At 35.6% G+C, this 25,317-nt stretch overlaps 1 protein-coding gene and 1 pseudogene across 2 annotated transcripts in view; one reads left to right on the forward strand and one right to left on the reverse strand.

Annotated features, from left to right (window-relative positions):
• NAALAD2 (N-acetylated alpha-linked acidic dipeptidase 2) overlaps nucleotides 1–25,317 on the reverse strand; it is a 49,804-nt gene that overhangs the window by 22,664 nt on the left and 1,823 nt on the right. For both annotated transcript variants that reach the window (XR_003791514.1, XM_029208729.1), the window contains exons 3-10: nucleotides 15,341–15,527; nucleotides 14,132–14,233; nucleotides 13,300–13,425; nucleotides 10,964–11,150; nucleotides 6,696–6,789; nucleotides 5,466–5,564; nucleotides 412–497; nucleotides 17–136 (exon numbers count right to left, since the gene is read on the reverse strand). Coding sequence is in view for 1 of the 2 variants with exons in the window: in XM_029208729.1 (XP_029064562.1) it covers nucleotides 17–136; nucleotides 412–497; nucleotides 5,466–5,564; nucleotides 6,696–6,789; nucleotides 10,964–11,150; nucleotides 13,300–13,425; nucleotides 14,132–14,233; nucleotides 15,341–15,527 (1,001 nt within the window). In the remaining variant the exon portion in view is untranslated. The remainder of the gene's footprint in view (nucleotides 1–16; nucleotides 137–411; nucleotides 498–5,465; nucleotides 5,565–6,695; nucleotides 6,790–10,963; nucleotides 11,151–13,299; nucleotides 13,426–14,131; nucleotides 14,234–15,340; nucleotides 15,528–25,317) is intronic.
• On the forward strand, nucleotides 2,086–2,318 carry LOC114887229 (annotated as a pseudogene).

Below are 25,317 nucleotides of genomic sequence, written 5' to 3' on the forward strand. Positions count from 1 at the left end.
AAGAAACATTACTTACCTCTACTCATCAGTTTGCCAAAACTCTGAACAACTTCTTGCAAAACAGAAGCCCCACTGGTTGGGTCAATACCTCCAAATACCCAGGAGTCCCGATGACCTCCCAGAATAACATACCTGTCTGGGAAAAAATGTGTTCAAAAGAACTACAACTTTGAATACATTATAAAGAGTAGTAATTTATGTTTTTAAATTAAGCTTCCTCTCGCTTGAGTTTCCCCATAGAAAATAATCAACACCATAAGATAGAGTCTTCTTTTAGAATTATACTTTTTTATTCCAAATTTAGTTGTTTCACATCAGCCAGAAAAAAATCAATTGTTGACTAAAATTTATCTTCTCTTACTCTTGAAATCTTTGTAAAAACAAAACGCCTAAAATAATCCACCAACTCACCAGGTTCCACAGATCCTCTGATAGTTCCAATTACATTGTAAATCCTTGTGATTTTATTGATGTTATGAACACGCATTCTAACCTTCCTAGAATTTCAAAGGAAACAAATTACTTCACATAGAACATTATGTCTAACTGCTTTCTTCCAATGTTTTATTATGAGAAATCTCAAAAGTACAGAAAACTGTATAATAGGACAATAAATTCCCAAATACCCACCACAGAAATTCAATAATTGTAATATTGTTGAATCTCTTGCAAGGAAGTTGCAGACATCATGACAGGTCACTCCTGTGTACTTAAGCATGCTCCTTAAAGCCAAATTTTAAAAACCAAATATCAATATTTTATATTTTTCCTCCCTCATAGGTCTACTGTTGATATTTATTTAAAGTTCAAAATATTCTATTATTAAACATGTCTTGGGTATTCATTCTAAAATTTTTAAATACACCCTATACAATTACAAAAAATAAGGGAGACAGCCCACTATCTATTAAAGGTCAAAGAAGCTTATTTTTAATGTGTTTTATATTTATATTAATTACTGCTATTCGGTAACATTTTCCAAGATTATTGAAATAGTCTATCAGTACATTGTTAAAGGACTGACTGAATGCTGCCTATAAGAAACATGATAAATTCTATTGTTAAATGGCAATTTGAGAAGCACCTGCTAAAATGTACAAGACAACTATACGATGAAACTTTTCCAGGTCATCACTGTTGATTCTGATTTGGGCCTGCCTTTTAAATATTCATTCATCAATTATAATTAACCAAATTAGAATTCACGGGAAAGTACAATCAAGCTCAGAAAGTCAGAAATAAAATGCCATTCACATTTTATAAATCAAAATGACATGGGAAAATGTTGAGCCTCTTTTTCACAAAGGAACAAAAGTTTTTAATCTATGGTGGGCTTACAGAAGGTGGGCAGGGAACCTACTTAGTACTTCTTTTTTTCGGTACGCGGGCCTCTCACTGTTGTGGCCTCTCCCGTTGCGGAGCACAGGCTCCCGATGCGCAGGGTCAGCGGCCATGGCTCACGGGCCCAGCCATTCCGCGGCATGTGGGATCTTCCTGAACCAGGGCACGAACCCTTGTCCCCTGAATAAGCAGGCGGACTCTCAACCACTGCGCCACCAGGGAAGCTCAGTACTTCATTTTCGAATGGAAGAACAAACAAGTCAAATCTTGTATATTGTTAAGTGCAAATTCTGGTTTTTCTCCCCCTAAAAGTATACTGTGCTTCTGAATGTATATGTAATTCATGTGCAGTATTCAACTAAAAGTGCCTTTGGGGGAAAACTAATCAATGGGTGTTGTTTTGCATTTTAAGACATTAAGTAAAAGATTTATTTTTACTAGAATGATAAAAATTAATAGCAAAAATACTCTTTAGCATGTTTCTAAGTATATGAGCCTAAGATCTATTAGTAAGAAAGCCAGTTTCATTGATGTATGTCATTAAATGAAGAAAATTAAGTAAAGAATACTGTAACAATGAAGAATGAGGAAAAAAATCTATTTTAATCTAAACATGAAAATAAACTGGCTATCGGCTCAGATTCTCAAAGAAGCTCATCTACATCTTTAATCCTTATATCTTTCTGGTTTTTAGTATCATTGACTCCAGAAGTACCTAAAAGAATTATCTAGAGAGATGCTACTATGGCTTCCAGTAGGGTTGGTGTGAACGATGTGGGCTCAGCAAATAAAGTTCCCGAAATTCTGAAATTCTGGACAACTTGGGAGATTGACTTTGGGGCGTCTACTGCTTCACCACCGATAGGAATGACTTCCAGAGGAATTTGATCCTCAGTTTGGGACTCTTTGCTGTGGGAGTTTGGTTGGACAGGAATTTGAGTGACAATGACCTAAAGGCATCTCAGCCAGGGGTGTAGCCATAAAAACACATAGAACCCCTGTGCTGTATCTGAACCTTCCAAACACAGTGCCTCCCATCTGTGACCATTACACAACTTGCCCTGATGGCAACTGAAGTTTGATTCAGATGGGCAAATTTCCTTCCCTGCCTTGTAATAGAGAAGAACTTCTTGTACTCTCTTACAAGTTATTCATTAAGGGATGTAGCCTATAAGCTTAAATTATACATAATGGCCCATCTCTGGGAACCCTGCTTCCCAGGTAATGAACATTAAGTTAAAATATCTTTTTTTAAGCTCACAGGAAACAACCTGACCAGGCCCACCAGTGAATGACTGCAGGGAGGAAGAAATTAACACATCCCCTCTGCAGGCTGACAGGAACCAGGAAATGTTTGACTTTACTCCCTCCCCTTTTAGTATGAAAGGAGCCTGAATTCTAACTCAGGCAAAATGGTTCTTTGGGGCACGCCATCTTCTCGGTCTGTTGGCTTCCCGAATAAAGTAGTTATTCCTTGCCCCAGCAGCTCATCTCTCAATTATTGGCTGGTCGTACAGCGAGCGATAGAGCTTAGACTTGGTAACAGAGCCTGATTTCCTTTTCTTTGCTGAGTCTATTCAGAACACCCTTCTCTGGTCAGCAGGCAGGTTTCAGCTAAAGTGTTGTCCTCTATTCCTTAAAGTTCTGTATATAGTTCCTAAGTTTCTGAAGAGTATGGTCTTTGCTCTTGTCTTTGTTCTTGATCTAATCTAATGGTATTTTAACAAATATTTGAAATAGAGATTATGCACAAAGGAAAAAAAAAGAATTATCTACAGTTGACCCTTGAGCAGCATGGGTTTGAACTGCATAAGTGCCCTTACACGTGGATTTTTTTCACTAAATATGCATTACAATACTACATGATCCACAGCTGTTTGAATACACAGATGTGAAACCTCAGATATGGAGGGCTAACTGTAAAGTAATACGCAGATTTTTGACAGGTGGGGGGCTGGTGCCCCTAACCCCTGTGTTGTTTGAGGGTCAACTGTATTTGTTTGTCCTGTTAGCACCTCAAACTCATCATGTTCCAAATAAACTAAACTTCAGAATGTAGGCTCCACAGGGCAGGGATTTTTGCCTGTTTTGTACACTGCTGAATCCCCAGTACCCAGAATGGTACCAGGGGTATAGTAAATGCTCAGTAAATAATTGTGAATTGAATGAATATACTTCTGTATGGAAAAACTGAGAACAACATTAGCTCAACCATCAGAGTTACCTCTGCCTATCATTATCTTTGACTAGACTATTTTACAACTCTGTAGTGACAGAACTTAACTTGTAGTAATGTAGTAATACAAATAATTCATGCCCACTGAAATGCACAATTTCTCTAGTGAACGTTCAATTGACTTACTTCCCCCAATGTGGAAGAAATCAGTTTTTCAGCTATTAAGCACACTCATTTCGGCATTCCTAAGGAGCTCATTTTTTGTATCATCTTTGAATTCTCCTTCGAACCAGTTTTAACTCCTTTCTGGTCCCCTTATTAATTAACGCATTAAATACAATTTTTGCACATTTCAGTTTATATTTGTATGAGAATTATGGTTTTACTTAAAAAAAAATCCTTTATCGTTTTTGGAAGCCCCACTGAGACGTACATGGACTCTGCTTGAAGAACCAAGAAGGGACAGCTTAAAACCAGACATGTCTTCTTTTGGCTCTCAGATGTAAATCGCAAGCAGCAGTAGAATTTTAACTTTGCTGAAACTCTGTATCTCTAACTTAATTTTTTTCTACTGATTCTGTGTTTTGTTTATGTTTCTAGTTTGCTTACAGTAGGTAAATTATTCCCTATTTGTGGTAGAAATGTTTAAGAATTTAAGGTTTCATGCCTTGTCATTTGGTAATCTCTGTAAATGGATCCATAGATTATCAAGATCTCTTTTGGGTGAGAAATTACATACATAGTCTTGTTTTTAGCAATTTTTTAAAAAAATTTGTGTATCTGCCCATTTTGAGTTAAAATCAAATAGGATTTTGTGCCCATGGTGAAGGTGAACAGTTTTTTGATATCTTGACCAAGTAAATGTTCTCTTTCCGAGTTTACTCTTGAACTGTGACTGAAGCTATATGTTTATTGATTTCTCTGTTTGTATGTTTCTGTTTATAAATCAGAAAGGCCTATATCTTTCATTGTGTGCCTCTAGAGAGTATTAATAATTAGACAATAAAGTCTTTTATATTGAAAGAACTCCATTCTAATTGAGAGATAGAGATAAATAAGCACTTATATAAAAATATTTCTAAAATCCCCATAAAATAAAATTGAACTCCTAATACTTTAAAAGTTCAGAAATAAAAAAAACTCTTACAGAAATTAAAAAACATTCTAAGAATACAATTTCACATTGTTAAAGTAAATTGTTAGCAAACAAGACTGATTTAATCATTTTAGCTTAATATAAACAGCTATATTTTCTCTGATTTATCAGCGTTAAGTTTCCCTTCCTCTCTACATTTCAAGCAAATCAAAGTACGTAAAGTTCTGATCATGTCGTGATGTTCTGCAACTCGGTACAAGCTGTTCTCTGCCTCTGGCATTTCCTGCCTATCTTGATACAGTGGAAAACTTATTTTTTCTGTAGAATTAAGGTCAATGAACACAGGTTCTGTGATCACTCCTTGAAGTGCTCTCATGGGTTAATAACAATAATACCCAAAATGCTAAGTGTATTGAGCCTTACAGTAGTTACTTGCTTACCCATGTTAACTCATCTAACCCACCCACACAGTAAGGGATCAACAAAGCTTGGCTCCTTTCTCTCTTCTCTTTTACTCCTTCCCTCAAGTTAACCTAGTGCTTCACATGCATAGCATTTTGACAGTTATCTGAAAAACTTTAAAAGGTTAGGTGAAGAGGGAAGTTAAAATGTTAAACCTATAACTCAAATGTAATTTTTGAGCTTTACAAAACAAATGCTGTGATATCACTGTTGGAAGAAGAATTTAATACATGATTCCATAAGTAATTCTTAAGCAATATAAAATAATTATTCATTATGAAAAATGAGAAAAAGAAGATAAGCAAAATATACCTGGCAGAATATTTATCTTGACATTTTTCCATTAAACATGTAAACCTTTTCTAGGATACTAAAGTAACATAAAATTACCTGAAAGAATCATGCCCTATGAAGCCAGGCCCGATATTATAATTCACCTTAAGACTTCCCTTCCAGCTCTCATCTGGTGGAGCAGTTCCTCCCAAATAGCTGTCAAGAGAACACAAAAATGACAGATAAATGCTGAGCATCACCATTTCTTAGAAGAAATCATAAAGTGTGATGATGAGATATTTCACTCATTCATTTAACAAGTATATGTTGAGGATTTACTAAGTGCCAGGTACTGTAAAATTTCCTTGCCTTGTGGAGCTTACATTCTAGTGAGAGAGCCATAACTGAGATAAATGAGGAAAATGTTTAATATATTACTGATAAGAGCCAAGGAGAGGAATTCCCTGGTGGTCCAGTGGTTAGGACTCGGCACTTTCACTGCCTGGGCCTGGGTTCAGTCCCAGGTTGGGGAACTAAGATCCCGCAAGCCCCACAGCATGGGCAAGAAAACAAAAAGAGCTAAGGAGAAAAAAACCAACCAATATAGTGAGGGGAAATGGGAAGCATCAGCCTTTCTACTTTTGACTTTATTTACATAGGGAAGCATTAGGTCCAAGAAATCCTGAACATGTGAAATTCATGACTGTGTTAAAAAGAAGAAATTTCTAGAAAAGCTGCTGATTACATAGTAGCCACTCACAAAGCAATTACCAAATTGTATTGGTACATACATTAAACAAAAATAGAAGGTAGGTGATTTGAAAAGCAACACAGTTATACAATACAATAATAACAAACATTAATTGAATATCATATTATAGATACTTTATATACATGATCTCATCTACTTCTCATAATAACTCTGTCAGGGAGAAACTATTTCTGTCTTCATTTTACAGAGAAGGAAACTGAGTCAGAGAAAGATTGAGTAACTGGTATAAGTTCACACATCTGGTAAGTGGTCGACATTACCACATTTTTAAAATGCAGGTCACATACAAATATCTAATGAAGATCTAAGAAAATCTAACTGCTTGAAAAATCTCAAATCAGTATTTTTATCTTTGGACATAGTTTTGCTTTTGAGACTTTCATTTGTAGCAAACAAAGTAATGTTTTCTTATTATTTCTTAGTCATTAAACTGACTGCTCTTATGGGAAAAAAAGATGTGGTCTGTTTTTCCAATTTCAGGAGCCATTCTGATACAAAACATATTCGTTTTAGAAGAGAAAATAGGCATACTAGTGTAAAATATCTTATTCTCAAATCCAACTAGAAAACTATACCGTAATAATATTTCTGCATCATTATATCCAATGGGATGTACAGGGATTTGAGGGATTCCCACTCCTTCTTCAACATCAAGTCTGAAGGTGTACTCTGCAAAAATCAATTGCATAAGAGGAAAACGATTGAAGAATCTGAGCAAGGGGTAGAAAGGAATTTCTTTTATTACTATTGCAAATTAGCTATATGTTTGAAATGATATTCAAAATTTAAAGTTCCCCAAAAGTCAATTATTGTTTTATCTAATATGGTCTATTTAATTTGACAGTAAGAAATTAAATCATTTACACTTTAATATAAAATCAGTTATAGGGATTACAGACTCCCCAACTTGCTTTGACATTTCATGTAATTCTCTTGAATTTTACAAGAATATTTTATTTCCTCAAGGATATCTCAAATCCTTCTTAAAGAAGCTTCAGTTAACCAGATACCTGGAAAATGCATCCCAGATTCTGAAACTAGAAAGAATTGTTAAAAAAAAAAATTAAAGGGAATTTATGAGATATTGTGAATAAGTGATAAGGTTCTTACTCAAACAGTAACAATATTCTCCTTAAAGGAAGATGAAAAGTATTGTCAGGCTTAAAACCTAATTGGGACTTTGGCTTTCAGCCAAAATAGAGTTCTCTAGAGCATTATTACCACTATCTTAGAAAAAAGGGAGGTTTCAGGACTTCCCTGGTAGTCCAGTAGTTAAGACTCCGAGCTCCCAATGCAGTGGGCCCAGGTTTGATCCCTGTCAGGGAACTAGATCCCATAGGCCACAACGAAGATCCTGCATGCCGCAACTAAGACCCAGAGCAGCCAAATAAATAAATATTTTTTAAAAAGAAGAAGAAAAAAGGGAGGTTTCAAACAAATGACATCAGATTCCACTTAAGAAAGTAAAAAAGAAGAGCAAATAAAGCAAAAATGAGCAGGAGAAAGGATATACTAAACATCAGAGCAGAAATCTAAGAAATAGGAAACAGAAAAATGATGGAGATTATCAATGAAATCCAAAGCTGGTTCTCTGAGACGATTAATAAAATTGATAAATCTCTAGCAAGACAAATCAGGAAAAGAAGAAAAAAGATATAAATTGCTAATATCAGGAATAAAAACAAGAATAGCACTCCAGTACCTGCAGAAAAAGAGAGAGAAAGAGAAAGAGAGAGAATGTATTATGAACAACTTTAAACCCATAAATTTGACAACTTAGATGAAATGGACAAAATTCTTAAACAACACAAACTATCAAATCTCACTCAAGAATAAATAGATAACCTAAACAGCCATATATCTATTAAAGAAATTGAATTTGTAGTTAAAAACATTCCTGCGAAAAAAACACCAGGCCCATATGGATTCACTGTAGGATTCTACAAACATTCACAGACAAAAATCAAACCCATTCTATATAAACACTTGCAGAAAAATGAAGAAGATGAAATAGTTCTTAACTCATTCCATGAAGCCAACATTACTGTTACCAAAATGAGACAGAGATATTACGAGAAAATAAATTGATAGCAATAAGGGATAAACAATATCCCTTATTACTAAAGACAGATTCTTAATAAAATTTTAGCAAAAATCCAATAATATACCAACACTATGAAAAGAATAATACACTGTGACCAAGTAGAGTCTGTCCCAGGATGTTGTGGTTTAACATTCAAAAATCAATCTGGGGAGTCCCCTGGTAGCTTAGTGGTTAGGATTCTGGGCTTTCACTGCCATGGCCCAGGTTCAATACCTGGTTGCAGAACATCCTGCAAGCTGTGCAGCATGGCCAAAAAAAAAAAAAAAAAAAAAACCCATCAATCTGTATAATTGAAAAAACATAAATATGAACAACTTAAGATCACTTCAATAGATGCAGTAAAAGCATTTGACAAGGGGCTTCCCTGGTGGCACAGTTGTTGAGGACCCACCTGCCAATGCAGGGGACGTGGGTTCAAGCCCTGGCCCGGGAAGATCCCACATGCCGCGGAGCAACTAAGTCCGTGTGCCACAACTACTGATCTTGTGCTCTAGAGCCTGCGAGCCACAACTACTGAAGCCTGCGTGCCTACAGCCCATGCTCCGCAACAAGAGAAGCCACTGCAATGAGAAGCCCGCACACCATGAGGAAGAGTAACCCCAGCTCGCCACAACTAGAGAAAGCCCATGCATAGCAATGAAGACCCAACACAGCCAAAAATTAAAAAATTTTAAAAAGCATTTGACAAAATCCAATACATACTGCTAGTGAAATGAGATAAATGTGCTAAGATAAAACTTGTAGCACTTTAGAAGTGAACTTCCTCAATCTGATAAAAAGAATCTATAAAAAATATACAACTACTCTTATACTTAACAGAGAAAGACTAGGACAGTCTTTGGGGCAGGAACATGGCAAGGATATCTGCTCTAACAACTTTTTTCAGCAATGTTCTAGAGGTACCAGACGCTACAATAAGAAAAGAAAATAAAAGGCACCCAGATTAGAAACAAAGAAATAAAACTGTCTTTATTTGCTGATGACATGATCATCTATGCAAAAACTCTGATAGAATCCACAAAAACCGAGTAGGATAAATTAGTTTAACAAGTTTTCATAATACAAGATCAATATATTTCTTCTAAAAATAAAATAGGGCTTCCCTGGTGGCACAGTGGTTGAGAATCTGTCTGCCAATGCAGGGGACACGGGTTCGAGCCCTGGTCTGGGAGGATCCCACATGCCGCGGAGCAACTAGCCCCGTGAGCCACAACTACTGAGCCTGCGCGTCTGGAGCCTGTGCTCCGCAACAAAAGAGGCCGTGATAGTGAGAGGCCCGCGCACCGCGATGAAGAGTGGCCCCCACTTGCCACAACTAGAGAAAGCCCTCGCACAGAAATGAAGACCCAACACAGCCATAAATAAATAAATAAATAAATAAATAAAATTAAAAATAAAATAACATTTCTATTTACTAGCAATGGCCAACTGGAAATTGAAATTTAAAATGTAATTTAAAACAGCATAAAACTTTGAAATCTTTATGGGTAAATGTGAAAATAGACATGCATGGTCTGTACAGTGAAACTACAAACAAGCTGAGAGAAAGTAAAGAATACCTAAGTAAATGGAGAGTTGTGCCATATTCATGGATCAGAAGATTCAATATTTTTAAAATGTCAATTCTGCTCAAACTGATCTATAGGTTTAATTCAATCTCAAATCAACCTCCCAGGAGACTTTTTGGTAGAAATTGATAAGTTGGTTCTAAAATTCACATGGGAAGGACCTAGAATAGCTACCAAACTTTGAAAAAGAATTGTAACTTGGAGGATGTACATATCTATTAGAACGTAAAGTTAACAAGATTGACCATACTAAGTGTTGACAATGGTGTAGCACCTGGAACACTCATACACTGCTGCTGCAATATAAAATGGTACAACCAATTTGGAAAACAATTTGAAAATCATCTATCACATTATCCAGCCGTGCCATTTCTATGTATTTACTCAAGAGAAATAAAAACATATGTACATATAAAGACTTGCATACAACTGTTCATAGCAGCTTTATGTGTAATATCTCCAAAACTTAAAGCAATCCAAATTTCCAACAAAAAGTAAATGAATAAACAAACTGTAGAGTATCCATTCAATGGAATACCATTCATCAAAAAAAAAAAAAAGAAATGAAATACTGACACAGACATCAACATAAATGAATCTCAAAATAACTATACTGACAGAAAGAAAATCAATGATTTCCTAGGGATTGGCAGGGAGGGGGTAGGGTTGAGAGGAAGTCTTTACAAAAAGATGAGAGGAAAGTTTTTTGGGTAATGGATATGTTCATTATCTTGATTGTGGATATGGTTATGCAGATGTCAAAACTTTTCACATTTCACATATTAAATAACACAAAAAACCCATTGGTATTTTTAAAAATAGAAATACATGATCTACAGAAGAATAAAATCGTTAGACAATTCAGAAACCCTAAATTCTGGTTTGGTAAGAGTAATATTACTTTGGACATAAGAATCTGTGTTTCTGAACCTCTACTAAAGGTAGAGAGAGAATTGAACTGACCCCTTCCCCTCTCCATGTCCTCACTTCATGAAAATTTAAAACTGAAATAAAAGGGAAATGCTTTTGAATTCCTAGCAATAGCAATCCAAAATATAATTGCACATAGTTTTAATGTTATTCTATAGATGCTTGCTTGCTTTTATGCCTTCTATAAGGGCAAGTAATATTTTTGCAAAAATGAGTGGACCATAACAGGCTTATCTATTACCTTTAGCTGGATAGCCTGGAGTGAGCGGGTCACCAGCACCATTCAAGTTTAACACATTCCCTCTCTGGGCTGCAGTTCCAGGAAGGTTCCATCCTTTTGGGTATGGCTGTACCCCAGGGGCAGAGTAGTCAGCTGGATCTGAGTACAAGATGATTCCTTTGGCTCTTGCTAACATGGCATTTTTAACCTACAGGGGCAATGTGCAATCCATAATGTAGAAATGGAAAATGACTGATTTACAAATCTAAGAACAAATCAATTTAATGACATAAGGAAATTTACACACTTTTATCATCACACTGTTACACATTCAGTTCTCTTTGCCTTGAATACAATTTCTGTCTTGGTAGACTTAACAACTCTCATTATTCAACATAACTCCAAACAAGTTATTGCCTTTTCTGTGAAGCATTCCTATTATCACTAAAACTGCAAAATTAATGTCTCCCTTCTTGGTACGTCTTCTATATTTTGTATATAATTATATTACAAGATGGATTAAAGCATTATAAAATACGTTTTAAACATCTTTCTCCCCTACTACATTGAGGCTGTTTTTGAGAATGGAACCCTGTCTTACTCATTTTTAACTATCTACCCTCCAACATTTAGTACATCATAGAGTAAGCATGATGTAAATATTTGTGGAGCTAAACTAATTTAAAATTCTACACAGGTGAAGTCCCTGGCGGTCCACTGTTAACACTCTGCAGTCTCACTGCAGAGGGCCCAGGTTCAATCCCTGGTTGGGGAGCTAAGATACCACAAGCCATGCCATGTGGTCAAAAAATAAATAACATAACATAAAACATAAAATTCTACACAAAACATAGTGTGTGAAACATTGCCCATAGTGTTTTGTAAACATTTTTTCTAACAATTCAAACTGACCACAAATAGGAAAATCTCTCCTGTAAGATACTGAATTCTTTATTACCAGAAGTATTATAGCGAAAGATAGATAACTATCAGTCAACTTAAACACTTTCCAGTATTCAGAAAGCACTCTTTTATAATATTAGAAAGAGTGAAATCTGGCACAACTCAATGATGCCCATCAAACTTTTGAAATAATATACAATTGACCCTTGAACAATGCAGGGTTAATCCAAGAATAACTTATAGTTGGCCCTCTGTATCCGCCATTCCTCTGCATCCGTGGGTTTAACTAATGTCCAACCATGTAGTATTGTACTACTTATTATTGAAAAATATCCACGTATATGTGGACCCATGCAGTTCAAATCTGTGTTGCTCAAGAGTCAAGTGTGCATTATGATTTAGTCATTCAACTTCTAGGAATGAATCTATATTACAAAAATCTTCACACGAATGTTCAAGTACATATGGACAAAGATGCCAACAATATAATTATTTGTAATAGTAACAAATTTAAGACAAGCCAAGGATCTGTCAACAGAGCAATGGTTAAATAAACTGCTTATCAATTCTGTGAAATACTATATAGCCATCTAAAGTAATGAGGTATTTACTTGATAAGCAGTTACCAAGAAATTACTAAGTACCGGAAACTATCCTAAGCGCTTTCAAACCTAAAGTCGATTAATCCTACTGTGGATTCTAAGAGATTAGTGTTATTATTAGCACTCCTATTTCATATATGAGGAAACACTGGCACAGAGAGGTTAACTAACTTGCTCACAGGAAAAGATCTAGAGAATAGGGGGCCCAGACCAGATCAGAACCTAGGTTGTATGGATCTAGCTACCTATACTCTTAACCACTTTATTATACAGCTCTCAATGTGTTGACATGGAAGAATACCCTTGAGTTATTATTGAGAGAAAAAATAAAGTTATACAATATATAGTATCTAATGCCCTCTTCGTAAAAAAAAAAAAATTATGTAATATGAGTATATGGAGAATACTTATATTCATATAATATATTCATATTTCATAGGCCTGGAAAGACCTGTTAAGATTGATTATGTCTGGGCAATGAAATTGAGTAATACATGGGAGACTTTCATTTTTTAGGTTATATAGAATTTCTTCAATTAAATAAAAAATAACATGCTTTAGTAATAAAACTATTAAGAATAATTTCCCTTTCTAGATATGTGACGTAGCAAAAAAACAAACAAAAAAACCTCAAAAATAAACCAGGATTTTCTGTGCAACCATGAAAATAGCAAATTTACATATATATATATATGTGTGTGTGTGTGTGTGTATGTGTATATATATATATATATATATATATATATATATATATATATAAAGCAATTTTGGAAACCATAATGCAAGCTGATCATTTATATTCACAGGTTATATCCTGTCTTTTTCCCTCTAGAAAAGCAAATAACACAATACTTTATTTCCTCTGAAGATTTTCCCATATCTTGCAATAACAATTTTTCCAGTGCAGTTGATATTCATCTCTCTTTCTAGTTTGAAAAAGTCTTCAGTACGAGCATAGTTCACATATACAAGCTCTCCCTGTAGGAAAACAAAAATCAAACAAAATAAAAAATACATGATACTGCTATAGTTAAAGAGAAAACCAAAGAATAAGTTTGCTCTGCAATACTGCATCATCAAAAGTTATCTTTCCTGTCTTGGGCTTAATAAACAGATCCATGCTAATTCTGTAGAAGTCTTTAAAAATATTTCAGTATCCTGAAAGTTAAAAAAAAAAAAAAAGACAATATGTAAAACATTTTAGACAGTGTGCTCTGTCTTGAGGAAATTATTAGCATATCCTGAGCCATGGGAAATAGGATAAATAAAAGTAATTTTTTAAATCTTAACTATGTTTGATTTCCAACCATGGTATTAATTTAAGAATTTCTGTGGTATGATTTATAAATTCAGATCTATAAATCTATAACAAAGTCAGACTATGAACAAAAGAAAAAAGCTTGAAAACCATCTATTGTCATCACTGAATTAAAGACATGTTCAGCAGTTTCTTAATTATTTCAAAGAGTGGCATCTGCTTATCAGGGTCCAATTTTCATGTACTTATTTTCTTTATTTTTTTCTTTTTCTTTTTTAAAAAGTATTTTTAGGAAGGCTGTATATAGCATCAAACCTCAAAGTATGAATTAGCATGTATGATCCACCTAATCTTTGTTTTAGTCCTCTACATAGGTTTCTTTAAAAAAGATTTAAAGAGTTGAATAAAAAATGTCTTTTATTTTACCTCTGGTGTGCCCTGTGGTGAAAAGGCATTATAGGGTGGTACAATATTTTTAACATTCTCATATCCATCTGGTGGTGGCTCATGGTATGATGTATTGAAAATCTATCAAGAATTGAAACACATGAAGTTAGAATTATTTCGGATTGCTATTAAGGAATAATGCATTTTGTGGGCAAAAGACCTAAATAGACATTTCTCCAAAGAAGACATACAGATGTTGAACAGACACAGGAAAAGATGCTCAACATTGCCAACCATCAGAGAAATGTAAATGGAAACCACGATGAGGTATCACCTCACAGTGGTATGAATGGCTATCATCAAGAAGTCTACAAACAACATATGCTTGAAAAAACCATAATGGAAAAGAATATAAAAAAAAGAATGTCTCTATGTGTATAACTGAGTCACTTTGCTGTAAAGCAGAGATGGGCATAGCACTGTAAATCAACTATACTTCAAAAAAAATTAAAAAAAACAAATGCTGGAAAAGGTGTGGAGAAAAGGGAACCCCCCTACACTGTTAGTAGGAATGTAAATTGGTACAGCCACTATGGAGAACAGTATGGAGGTTCCTTAAAAAACTAAAAATAGAGCTACCATATGATTCAGCAATCCTACTCCTGGGCATATATCCAAAAAAGACAAAAAATCTAATTCAAAATGGTACATACACCCAAATGTTCACTATTTACAATAGCCAAGACATGGAAACAACCCAAGTGCCCATCAACAGATGGTTGTTTTAATAAGATGTGGTTTATATATACAATGGAATATTACTCAGCCATAAAAAAGAATGAAATTGCCATTTGCAGCAACATGGGTAGACCTAGAGAATATCATGCTAAGTGAAGTAAGTCAGAAAGACGAAGACAAATATATGATATCACCTATATGTGGAATCTAAAAAATAATATAAGTGAATCTATATACAAAAGAGAAAGACTCACAGACATAGAAAATAAACTTATGATTACCAAAGAGGGAAGAGGGGGAGGGATAAAATAGGAGTATGGGATTAACAGATACACACTACTATATATAAAGTAGATAAGCAACAAAGATTTACTGTATAACACAGGGAACAATATTCAATATCTTGTAATAACCTATAATGGAAAATAATCTAAAAATATATATATATTTAAAAAAACTAAATCACTTTGCTATACACCTGAAAGTAACACAATATTGTAAAACAATCACCTCATTTCCATGTTCATCCGTGATTGATATGTAGTTGGCATTTGTCTCATTAGGGTAAGACAGGAGAACATCATAATGAACCAACTTGGCTGAATCAAGTCCAGATTTCTTCCACTGGGTTTGGATTTTCTTGGCCAGCAGCAAATTTTGTTCTGTTCCTGCCAGATGAGGTAGCTCTGTAAAAGAACTAAAATGAAAATAAAAGGAGGAGTTAAAGACTATATTCAGAAAATGTACCTAAGAACTATTCTAGATGCATAACTCATATTTTAGGCATTAAGTTATCATTTCTATAACAGGGATATAAAAAACCCAGCTAGAGCTTTCTAGATATGCCAGTTTTTAAATATTTGTGTGTAACTGCAGTTTTCACACTATGTTCCCACAGAAAAGAACACATCCCATGGTGAACACATTCAATCAGCAGAGGTGCAGGCATGAGAAAACATGCTGGAAGGATGGCATGCGTCTACATCAGCGGTGCTAACTTCTTGCTGCTTAACAGGAAATGAGGACATTCTGAAAAACAGATCATAATGTTTGCCAGAGACCAGTTGGGCAGTCTTGTTAACATACACTTCTACTGCTGTTTTCATCCTATTGTACGCAGTTGTCTATTTATCTCATTGAAGCTAGAGTCCATGCATTTTTATTTGTATATTCTCTAATGCTCAGTACTGGCCTGTTACCCAGGAATTACACAATACAGGTTTGTTGAACTGAATTTGAGCAATGTTCTCTAGGTTCTGAGTCTAAATGATTTGGAACAGTCAAATGACTTCACAAACATAGTTCTGAATGAAATTCACTTGGCTTGAGGTAAATAATATTTTAAAAGTTTCCCAAACCCTCTCCCTCCATAAGTAGGGTAATGATACTTTCATAGATTGTGTTTTTAATCAACCATAGTACAAACAAAATAGACAGAGAGTAAAGAAAAACCAGTACTTATTGAAAACTTACTATATGCCAGGAACTGGACCAGGTATTTCACATGGGCTTTCTCATTCAATCCTCACCACCCTTCTGCCATTGTTCCCGTTTTGCAAATAAGGAAACAGAGAGTAGTTAAATACCTTGTCCATAATTTCCTAAGTATTAAATGCCAGGGCTGGCATCTGAAAGTTGCAGTTGTCTGACCTTGAGAAATTGTGTTATTTTTAAATCATTCATCTGATCATTTTGATCAACTGCTTTTAAAACCCTTCTATCTTCTACATTATAAAGTTCACACTAGGCATGGCATTTGTGCCCTTTTTCAACTAATCCACTGTTTCACCTTTCCAGCTTCATTTCCCACCACTCACCTTATAAACTTCTTCACTCTATATCATTTAATATGCTAATTGGTCTCCTAAAATGACCACCATTGTTAGCCTTTGCACAAGATCTCTCAGATATAAATATCATCCTATTTACATGAATCTCCCTGTATCACCACTGCTAGTCATTCACCTTCCCCACCTGTAGGCTATCAATCATCCATTAGGACTCTTCAAGCATATTCTCCTCTGTGAAGCTTTCCGCTTCTATATCATTAAATCAAAGCTGCAAGTTACTGATATTTAATATTGTACAATATTTGTAAAACAATATTAATGTGTTTGTAGACAGAAGTTATTTTACATGCATAGTAAAACCACTGAGGCTAGGGATATTTAAAATTCTACTTCAGGGCTTCCCTGGTGGTGCAGTGGTTAAGAATCCACCTGCCAATGCAGGGGACATGGGTTCGATCCCTGGCCCGGGAAGATCCCACATGCCACGGAGCAACTAAGCCCGTGCGCCACAACTACTGAGCCGGTGCTCTACAGCCCACAAGCCAAAACCACTGAGCCCACGTGCCACAACTACTGAGCCCACATGCCACAACTACTGAAGCCCGTGGGCCTAGAGCCCGTGCTCCGCAACAAGAGAAGCCACAACAATGAGAAGACCGCACACCGCAACGAAGAGAGTAGCCCCCGCTCGCCACAACTAGAGAAAGCCCGCGCTCAGCAACAAAGACCCAACACAGCCAAAAATAAAAACAAATAAATAAATAAATTTATTTTAAAAATAAAATTCTACTTCATATAATTCATTATTGTTTTATTTTCTGTAGTGAGCAAATAATATTCTTACAATTAGCAAAAAAATAAGTATATTTCCTTCATTTAAGATGGAGGATTAACCATGAAGTTTTGCCTCCCATCTTTTAGGCAACCCACTGAAACGAAAGACAGAAGTGCAAAAAACAAAAAGCAACAGGGAATAACTTTACTGAATTTCTCTTTATGGTCCCAAGTGGGACACTGCAGCTCAGGCATCATATATTCATGCTGCAACATTCAGGAGAAGCAAGTACAAACAAGAAAAGCTATTTCCTCTTTTGTGCTTCTTTCAATAAAGGAAAACTTTTTGTAGAGGATCTCAGCTAAATTTTTCTCCCATTTCATCAGGAATAATAGGGTCATATACCCCTTCTCCAACTAACCCTTGTCAGAAGGAAGTTATAATGATTGGATTATAGACCAGATTCTTGGGCTGGATGGAAGGTAACCCTCACTGAACACAGGTCCCCCTTAAGGAGTGCGAACATGAGCAGTTGAGGCTCTGTCAGAAAGGAAGTGGCTGGGGAGAAATCAACTTTTTCCCACTACATTAACCCCTTTAAACCAATCTTGAAACCTTCCTTTCCCTGGGAGACTCTTTCACTGGTCATAAATCTCTATTCTATAATCAATCAATTCTATTTCCTCTGCCCGTTCCTGAATGTTTACTTGACTTCTTTGCCTTAACTGGTTTCTTTGGGGGACCCTGCTCATGCTTCCACATACCTCAGGCCCAGATGATCATTGAGGAGGAGTCCTGCTTACTCTCCATGGGCTCTTTCAAATATTTTTCCTTTATATTCTCTCAAAAATAACAACTCTTTTAAAACTCATACCAAAAGTCACCACCTACCACGCCTTCTAGGTGCTGTCAAAAATGTGGATCACTCCCTCTTCACTCACTAAAGTCTTGGGCTCCTAATTCAACGCATTTCACTCTACCTCGATTCTTGTCATCATTCTTGGTATGCAACTTCTGTCTTCAGTTGGATGTAAAGAAAAGAAAAGCCAACTCTAACAAGATGACATCATGCAAACTATTCATACATAACTTATCACCTTATGCTATATTATACATTAAAGCAAAGGAGAGAGAAAATAAAGACAAATTTTAATGTTTGGTCAAGAGCACCACCAAGTTTTGCTTCTGGCACCTCATGTATTGATAATTTTCTAGGTAATTTCTTCTGGACACTTTATGATATGCTGCAGACAGAGTTCAACAGTGTTTACATTTCACCTGGTCTTTTACACATTTTTATTTTGTTTTATTTTATTTATTTTTTTGGCCACTCTGAGCAGCTTGCAGGATCTTAGTTCCCTGACCAGGGATTGAACCCGGGCCACAGCAGTGAAAGCACTGAGTCCTAACCACTGGGCCACCAGGGAATTCCCCACATTTTTAAATATAAGCATTCTGTCTTACTTGATAAGACAATTGGCTATTTTCATGTATTGCATGAGAAATATAGAATGAGTCTTTCTTCAAATGACATCCACCCTACTGCCTATAGATTCTTTTCCTCTATCTCCAAACAAGCACCTCAAAACAGACATTTTGATTAAGCTTTCCTGATACCTGTGTGCCTCAGTCATAAATCAGCTCAAATTTCTAAGAAAGAGTATAGCTGTTTTCATTCCTCTACTTCAGCTTGCTATAGTTCATCCATCAAAAGTAAGATTGAACTTTGTGATCACATCAAATCACAGGACAGATGGGGAGGAAATATACTACACCATATGAACTTCACCTTGTTCATTTGATTCTAGGGTTTAATTGGAGTCTCAAAAGGAGAGAAGAGAAAGAATGCTGCAGAAAATTTTCAAGAAATAATGAACAGGGGACTTCCCTGGTGGTCCAGTGGGTAGGACTCCACACTCCCAGTGTGGGGGGCCCAGGTTCGATCCCTGGTTGGGGAACTAGATCTCACATGCATGCAGCAACTGGGAGTTCGTGTGCGCAACTAAGAAGTCCACATGCTGCAACTAAAAGATCCTGCAGAGACACGGAGCAGCCAAATAAATAAACAAAGAAACAAACAAATAAATATTTCAAAAAAAAACGAAAGAAAGAACAAAAAGTAATGTTCCTAAAGTAGTGAAAGACAAAAGTTTACAAAGTCAAAAAGCTCAGAGAGGATTTCCCTTGTGGTCCAGTGGTTAAGACTCCATGCCTCCACTGCAGGGGGCATGGGTTCAATCCCTCGTTAGGGAACTAAGATCCTGCATGCCATGTGGTGTGGCCAAAAATAAAAGAATAAAAGCTCAGAGAGGGGCTTACGTGGTGGCGCAGTGATTGAGAGTCCACCTGCAGATGCAGGGGACGCGGGTTCGTGCCCTGGTCCAGGAAGATCCCACATGTCGCAGAGCAGCTGGACCCGTGAGCCATGGCCACTGAGCCTGCGCGTCCGGAGCCTGTGCTCCGCAACGGGAGAGGCCACAACAGTGAGGAGCCCGCGTACCGCAAAAAAAAAAAAAGCTCAGAGAGACTTAAATAGAATACATTTGAAGAAAACTATGCCTAGGCACATATTAAACTGCTGAAAATTAAAGGCAAAAATGATATATGTTATATAACTTAAATAACTGTGGCCTGCTCACTGGATGCCACTACCAGCCAGATGACAGTAAAAAAAAAAATATTTAAAGCTCTGAAAGGAGAAAAAACAAGGTGATCTCAGAATTCTATATCCAAGAAAAATTTTCTTCAAGAATTAAGATGAAATAAATGTTTTATAGACAAAGGAAAACTAAGAGAATTTGTCAACACCAGACCCGACATTACAGGAAATGCTTAAGAAAGTTATTCAGACTAAATAGATATACCACAGGATAACCTAAATTTTCAGAAACAAATAAAGATACTGGAAGCAATAAAAAATAATATTTTACATTTCTCAGATATGTAACTTAATTGCCTTTCAATAGGTATAACTGTTCAAAGAAAAAAATTATAACATTGTTTTGTTAGGTTTACATTGTATGTGTATATGATAGTTTCAACAACTATCATATAAAGGACGATAGAAAGATGGTAACTGGACATACAGAAATGTGAGTTTTCTGCATTTCATGTTAAATGGTACAGTAGTAACTTTAAAAATATAGTGAAATGTTAGACAAGTATAATGTAATCTCTAGAGTAACTACTAGAAAAGAAAAAAGAATCAATGCAAAGAGGTATAGCCAAAAGATAAATTGAAATGAAATAAAATTTCAAATACTCTCCCCACTACCAAAAAAAAAAAAGCAGAAAATGAGAAGTAAAGGAACAGAAATAAAGGGAGCAAACAGAGAACAGTAAAGGGGTTGGCCTAAGTTTAACCATATCAAGTTACATTATATGTTACCAGACTAAATCTTCAAATTAAAAGGCACAGATTCCAAAATTAATAAAATAGCAAGTGGCGATTACATGCTCTCTATAGAAGGTACATTTTAAAAGTAACTGGATGGAAAAATACAACATCATGCAAATGTGGCTTAACTTATACCAAATAAAATATGCTTAAATATAGAGATTATTACCAAAGATAAAGAACATTTCACAAAGATAAAAGGTTAGTTCTGTCTTGAAGGCATCATATTAATGTGTATATGTCTAATAAATGAGTTTCATAATACATAATGCAAAAATTAACAGAATTAATGGGGGAAATAGACAATTTCACATTCCTGGAGGAGATTGTAACACTATTCTTGACAGAATTTGATCCCCCCAAAAAGTCAGTGAAGAAATAAAGGAATCACCATAGTAATCCGCTAAAGCAGAAAACAAGAAAAGTTATATGATCACATAAATTGTTGCAGAAAAACTGAAACTGAGCGGGGGCCCTACTGGCTTCCAGGCACGGAGGCCTTTTTGTCTACCATTTCCTGTAGGCAAGACTCCAGCCTCCACGACCTTCCAACAGTTGCAAATCAAAGGAGGAGCAGCCAGGAAACCACCTGAGGCCCTGCACACACCCTAATCTTGTCAGCAACCCCACCCTTTTGAAACTCTGCAGAAGAAAGAAGAATGCAGGACTGTTACTGCCTTGATCCTTATCACATACCCCTGAGCAGGAGCCCTGACTATAAGACCTCTCCCTATTCCCCAGGGAGAAGGACACAGTTCCTGAGGTGCTAGCCTGCTGTGTTCCCCTCTTGGCCTGGCAAATAATAAAGCCACCCTTTCTTTTTCCTCCAAAACTCTGCCTCTGTATCTCATCTCAGCATTGATGTACAGGGAGCCAAGATTTTGGGAGCAAAACCATTTTACAACTTCCAACTAAAGTGTGTCACTGGCCATCTGGCTCTACAAGGATTAGCTCAGCCACTGCATTTGCTGATCTCCAACACACTCTGAAAGGAATTCAGGGTGGAGATCAGGAATGAGATACTCTATGCTCTGGGAAAAACTGGCAGAACAGGCCTTCAGATAGTTAGATATTTTCAGGAGAAAATTTTATTTACCCAATTTCTTGTATCTTCTCATACATAGAAAAGCACTAAAATTATTAACGGAGGTATCTGCTCCTTGTGACTAGCAGCAACCTTCTTGTTACTAGTAGCAACCGTGTACCAAGATGTGCGCTTGATTGCATGCACCCCCTTCACTAAAATCATATATATATGGACCTGGACCTCCACCCATCCCTGCCTCCACCTCTTGGGAGAAGTTCTGCAGAGCTATCTGAGAGAATGTCTCCTGGGTATAGTCCTCTGTAAGTCCCCAAATAACAGTGAACTCACAGCTCTCTCATGTTGTGCTTTTTTCTCTTTTCCAGTTGACACAATATTTAATACCCATTCATGATTTTAAAAAAAACAACAAACCTCTTAGCAATCTTGGAATAGAGGGACATTTCCTTAAGTCAGTAAAGAATATCTACAAAAAATCTACATATAACATCACACTTAATGGGGAAACTCTGAATGCTTTCCCACTAAGATCAGACATAGGGAAAGAATGTTTGCTCTCATCACTTTTACTCAGTGCAGTACTGGAACTACAATCAGCACAGTGAGGACTATATATATATGGCATACAGTGTGAAAACAGAGGAATAAAATGGTCCCTATTTGAAGACGGCCTGATTTTCTACATAGAAAGTAAATCCTAATGAATCTACAAACACTCCTAGAACTAACACATGAGTTTGGACAAGCCACAGAATGCAAAATCAACAGTATTTCTATATAGTAGCAACAAACATGTGAAAACTGAAATTAAACACAATATGATTTTACATCTGCTGCAAAGAAAATGAAATACTTCAATATAAAGGTAACAATACATATACAAGATCTGCATCCTGAAAATTGCAAAATGTTGTTAAAGGAAGACCTAAATAATTGTAGAGACTTACCATAATCATGGATGGAAAGTCGAGACATAGTAAAACTGCGAAGTGCCCCTAAATTGCTCTGTAAGATTAAAGCAATTCTTATCAAAATCTCATCAAGGATTTTTCTAGATATAGATATATTTATTCTATATTTTATATGAATAGTCAAATGATATAGAAAAATAAAGTGGGATGAATCACCCTATGCATTGTTAAGGCTTACTACATAACTTCAGTAATCAAGACAACATGGTGCTGGCAGGGAGTAGACACATAGATCAGCAGAGCATCAGAGAACTCAAAGAGACTCACACAGATATGCCCAAATGATTACTGACAAAGGAGCAAAAGCAATGGATAGCCTTTCAATAAATGGGGCTAGAGCAACTGGACATCTACAGGTGAAAAAAGAATGACCCTCAACCAAGCATTACACCTTATGCAAAAATTAACTCTAAAATGAATCACAAAATATATTGTAAAATGTAAACTATAAAATTTGGGGGTAAAAAGAGGAGAAAAGGGATCTAGGGCTAGACAAAAAGTTCTTAGACATGAACCCAAGAGCGTGATCTATAGAATGAAAAATTGATAAATTAGACCTTATTAAAATTAAACACTTCTGATGTGCAAACAACACAGTTAAGGTGTGAAAAGACAAACAACAGACTAGGAAAAATATCTGTACACCACAAAGCCAACAAAAGACTTGTATATAGAAAATATAAAGAACCCTCAAAGCTCAGTAGAAAAAAAAAAAGTATCCAAATAGTGAATAGGTCAAAGGCATGAACAGACATTTCACTGCAGATGGTATACAGATGGTGAATAAGCACAGGAAAAGATGTTCAATATCATTAGGTACTAGGGAATGCAAATTAAAACCATAATAAGGTATCTCTATGCACCTGTCAGAATGGGTAAAATTAAAAAGAGTAATAATTCCAATGAAAAATATAAAATGATATAGCCATCCTATAGTTTGGCAGATTCTTCAACAACTAAAAGTGTACTTTTCCTACAAACAAGCAATTTTCACTCGGGGGTACTTATCCCAGAAAAATGAAAACCTATGATTACATAAAAGCTGTACATGAATGTTAATGGCAGCTTTATTCATAATAGCCAACAAGTGGAAGCAAAACAAATGTCCCTCAGTGGGTGAAAAGTTAAACTGTAGTACATCCCTATGATGAATGAAGAGACTGAAAGACTCTTCCAAATTTATCTACAGATTCAATGCAATTTTAATCAAAGTTCCAGCAGGCTTTTTTTTTTGGTAGGAATTGAGAAGTTGATTCTAAAATTTATTTGGATATGCAAATGACTTAAAACAGTCAAAGCAATTTTTAAAAAGAAAAATTTGTAGGATTAACTCTACCTGATTTTCAGACTTACTATTAACCTAGACTAAACCAGATAGTGTGGTACTGAGATATATAGATTAATAGATCAATAGAAGAAAATATAAAATCAAAAAAACAGGCCATGGATTTATGGTCAAGTGATTTTGGACCAAGTACCAAGGCAATTCAACAGGGAAAGAAAAGTTTTTAAACAAATCTCGCAGGAATAATTAAATAATTGTATTTAAAAAATCATCAACTCTTACATCATACCACACACAAAAATTAACTTGAAGTGGATCATTGACCTAAATGTGCAAGCTAAAATTACAAAACTTCTAAAAAAAAATAATATAAGAAAATCTTCACAACTTCTCATAGGCCTAGATAGGACACAGAGTATGAAACATAAGACAAAAATTGTTCAACTGGAGTTTATCAAAATTAAATATCTCTGACCTTCAAAAACTCCACTAGGAAAACAAAAAAAGCCAACCATAGAACAGAAGAAAATATTCACAAAAATGTCTGACAAAGAATGTATAAAGAAAGAACTCCTATACTCAATAATAAATCAAAACAATTTAAAAATTTTTAAAAAGTGAACAGAGACCCTATAAAACAAGATATACAAATGTCCAATAAGTGCATGAGAAGAGGGGTGGGACAGGGATGTTGGGAGGGAGACACAAGAGGGAGGAGATATGGGGATATATGTATATGTATAGCTGATTCACTTTGTTATACAGCAGAAACTAACACACCATTGTAAAGCAATTATACTCTAATAAAGATGTTAAAAAAAAAAAGAAAATGCAAATTAAAACCACAATGAGATACTAGTACACACCCACTAAAATGGTTAAAATGAAAACAACTGACAATACTAAGTTAGGAATGTAAAATGGTACAACCACTTTTGAAACCTGTTTGCCATTTTCTCAGAAAGTTAAACACATGCTTATCATCCAACACAGCCATTCAAAAAGAAATGAAATCATATGTAAACATATGCTCATAGCAACTTTGTTCACAATAATGAAAAATTAAACAACCCGAGATCCATCAACTACATATTGGAGTCTCTCCATTCAATAGAATACTACTCAGCTATAAAAAGCAATAAACTACAGATACATGCAACAACCTGGATGAATTCCAAAATCATTCATTATGCTGAGTGAAAGACACAAAACAGCACATACTGT

Source organism: Monodon monoceros, unplaced genomic scaffold (assembly GCF_005190385.1).
Source record: "Monodon monoceros isolate NGI ecotype Baffin Bay Population unplaced genomic scaffold, NGI_Narwhal_1 Super_Scaffold_7, whole genome shotgun sequence".
NCBI classification, from domain to species: Eukaryota; Metazoa; Chordata; class Mammalia; order Artiodactyla; family Monodontidae; genus Monodon; species Monodon monoceros.